Source organism: Triticum aestivum, chromosome 7A (genome assembly GCF_018294505.1).
Source record: "Triticum aestivum cultivar Chinese Spring chromosome 7A, IWGSC CS RefSeq v2.1, whole genome shotgun sequence".
In the NCBI taxonomy this organism is placed as follows: domain Eukaryota; kingdom Viridiplantae; phylum Streptophyta; class Magnoliopsida; order Poales; family Poaceae; genus Triticum; species Triticum aestivum.
Window position 1 is genome coordinate 685,035,043 of NC_057812.1, and position 3,260 is coordinate 685,038,302.

At 53.7% G+C, this 3,260-nt stretch overlaps 1 protein-coding gene across 1 annotated transcript; it reads left to right on the forward strand.

Moving 5' to 3' along the window:
- Nucleotides 1–2,209: 2,209 nt before the first annotated feature.
- On the forward strand, nt 2,210–2,985 carry LOC123153734 (uncharacterized; the record flags this gene model as incomplete). The annotated part of the gene is made up of 1 exon (XM_044572706.1): nt 2,210–2,985. A coding segment is annotated over one exon (582 nt), but the record flags the coding sequence as incomplete, so codon positions are not given.
- Nucleotides 2,986–3,260: the final 275 nt, after the last annotated feature.

The window sequence follows — 3,260 nt, forward strand, 5'->3', positions numbered from 1 at the left end:
TCAATAGTTCCTAGGATAAACCCCGAAGCCCACACGTCCCATTCGTGCATGGCAAGAGAGTGGAAAGTTTAATCTCACTCCATAGTGGATGGTGCGGTAGGCTAACATGTAAGCTGGGTTGTTCTAGACACCACTAATTAAGAGCTCGAGAAGAGGCTAGACTCATATGTACATGCATGCTCCTTCTTCGGCCGTCACATCACGCCTCGCCTCACATGTGCGTCGTGTTTTTGTGAACGAGCCAAGCCAAGTCAGGCTAGGAGCTATGTCACGTGTGCGTGCTTGGATAACTACCATGTTCCATGCACATCGTGTTTTGTGAACGTGCAAAGCCGAGACGGGCTAGGACCCATGTCAAATGTACGTGCTTGGATAACTACCATGTTCTAGGCTACCGACACGCTCTTGAGGGGTGTTCTTCTTAGTGTTCTTAGTGATAAGATCATCGATCCTTTCATATGGATGCGCTCGAGGCCAAGTTTGGGGTCTCAGACGCATGCAACAAGTTGTATGTCATGGATAAGATAATTGATGACCAACAGTTGAGCTTAGTCATGAGATACAGTCACTTGTCAAGAAACTTGAGCACTTTAATTGTGTGTTGCGATAAGTTTGTTTTCAGAGGCATCATTGCTAGTGCTTCCTCCTCCATTGAAAACTTTTGCCACTTCTCTTAAGCACAAGAAGCATGAATTTTCTGTTGTTAAACACAAGAGAAATTGTTTTCATACACTCGTACTCCTGCTCCGCGGCCCGCCCCGCCTCACTACACCTCGCATGCATGTCGTGTTTCGTGGACGAGCCGCGTCGGGTTAGGATCTATGCCACGTGTACATGTTGCCTTCTTTCTGCCACGCAAGAAAAGGTCAAAATGTTTTCCACTATTTCCAGATGAATCTAAACTGACGTAAGCGGTTCCACTCCCTACAGTGGACCACTAACCGGCTCTGGTTGTCTTCATCTCCCTATGGAAGTAGTTTCATCTCGTTTATATGAGGTTTCTACTCTGCCACAAACATGAGACTTTCAACTTAAACTTATGCGTCGACCTATAAGTTTCAGAGCCTTCACCGCGTACCTTGTTCTCATCTCGCTTTCCGGTTAGCACCACGAAGTGATATAGCAAGCCTTCGAAACTACGTCTCTTACTAAGTTACTATCATGTACATGAGAGAGGCAATCAGTTTTCGGGAGTGCTCTTTGCGGGACTGCTGGATTCTCCATCACCTATCTGTGCACGATAACTTGAGCGATGCTGAAAGCCTCTTCGGTGACATGCCTTCTGGCGGTGCCGTGAATTCTCCTTCTTCTTCAACGTTGTACATAATTTTTATCCCTTGCGCTAGGGATTGTTTATGGATTTTTTTGGTACTTCCTCTCTGAAAAATATGCGATCATTTAGATCACTACTTTGCGATCCAAACAATCTTATATTATTTTTTACAGAAGGAGTGGTAGATATAATACTTTTGTGTACATGTTTATCATGTGTACTAGTACTTTCGTTCGTTCGATCATCATGTTTAATCCGTTTTATTTATCGCATTTCCCAACTAATTTGTAAGTAGTACAAAATTGCTCAAATATTGAACAGAAGACGCCAACGGCACCACGAGACACGCGTGATGATGCCGAAGCTTGTACGTAAGCCCAGCGCGATAAGGCCGTGCGCAGCACGCACTCACGCTTCATACGCGTCCAGATACATACATGGATGGACGGACGCATCCGCGACCCGTCGGGCGTCCGTTTCCGCTTGTGTGCACGGCGACGCCGGGCGCCGATCGAGCCGCCCCTCCTCGGAACAAGCCAAGAGCTTTCCTGCGCCAAAGAAACCACAAATGTCGGGACACATCCGCAGGCGTTTCTCGAGTCAGCCGGCCACATCATTCGCCCGTCCACCGGCGCCGCCTGCGGACGCACGCACGCACCAACGGCGGCCGCCGGACGAGGTTAAAAAAGCCACGGCGCACGCGCGTGCGCCGTGAGCCAGACGAACCGTGCACGTACCTACCTGAGGCACTAGCGCAGCTGCTTTCTTGTCACGGAGCACTGGGAGGGGAGCTCCGGCACCGGTGGATCTCACCTCCCAACGGCGCGGTGAAATGCATGTGACTCGCCCAAATTTGGCCCAGGCAGCGGGGTCCTCTCCCCTGGCCGCCGTGTCCGCGCTCGTCCCGGTCCCCAGCAAAATGACAGCGTCCGCTAACGGGCGGCGTCCCGCGGTAGGCGCCACGCGGGCGCGCGCGCGCGCTGGCGGCCACTGCCACGGCCGGGTGTCAGTGAACCAACCGCACCAGCAGCGGCAGCAAAAGCCGGAGAGGTAGCTCGCGTGTTGGTGAGTGCGTTACTCGCCCTCGCCACCGGCGTTAAAGCCCCCGCGCCCGCATATCCATCCGTCTTGCAGGCTTGTAGCCAGCCAGCCAGCCAGCCAAGAGAGCAGAGCGGCGCTCCTGACCAGCACCGCACCCTTCGATTTGCGGCGCCGGGCGAGGGGGGAGAAGGGGTCGACATGGAGGGGTCGTCGGCGGCGTCGGCGTCGGCGTCGATGGGGGCGGCGGCGCGGGCGGCGCGGGCGGGGGCGAAGGTGTGCGGCAAGGAGGAGAAGGTGGTGGGCGTGCAGAAGGCGCCGGGGAGCTGCCCGTACTGCGGCGGCGGGGTGGTGGCCACGGACGTGGAGGCCAAGTGGGTGCTCTGCTTCCTGCCGCTCTGCCTCAAGAACAAGCGCAGGTTCGCCTGCACCGCCTGCGCCCGCCGCCTCGTCACCTACCCCGCCATTGTCCAGGACTAGCTGCTGCTTAATTAGCCTTCTTTCCATACTAGTATTTCATTCTCCGCCCCCCTCGGTTTGATTCTCTGGAGATTGATCCAAGAACTCAAGATTTTCATCCGATGCCAGATCGAACAACCGGAGGTCGATCGATGTGCGTCCCGGCCGGTCGTTTCCCGTGCGCGCGGATCTTGATTTGGTTAGCTGCTTGATTATTTTCTTGATTCCGCCGGAGCTAGAGTAGCTTGCTACATGTTTCTCGCTTCGTCTGGCTACAGTTCTTGTTACTGCTGCTGATGGATGATGCGGTACAGGAGTGGCTCCGAATCCGGACGTGTGTGATCTTTGTGGATGTGCCTTTTGACTCCTGCGCGACATGTCTGAAATGGTTTGACATCCATGTGGACATTATAGGAAATCTCGCGATCGAACGCATCATGATGCTGATGCTGATTGCCCTGAGTCTGGAAATAGAACATTCGTGCGTGAC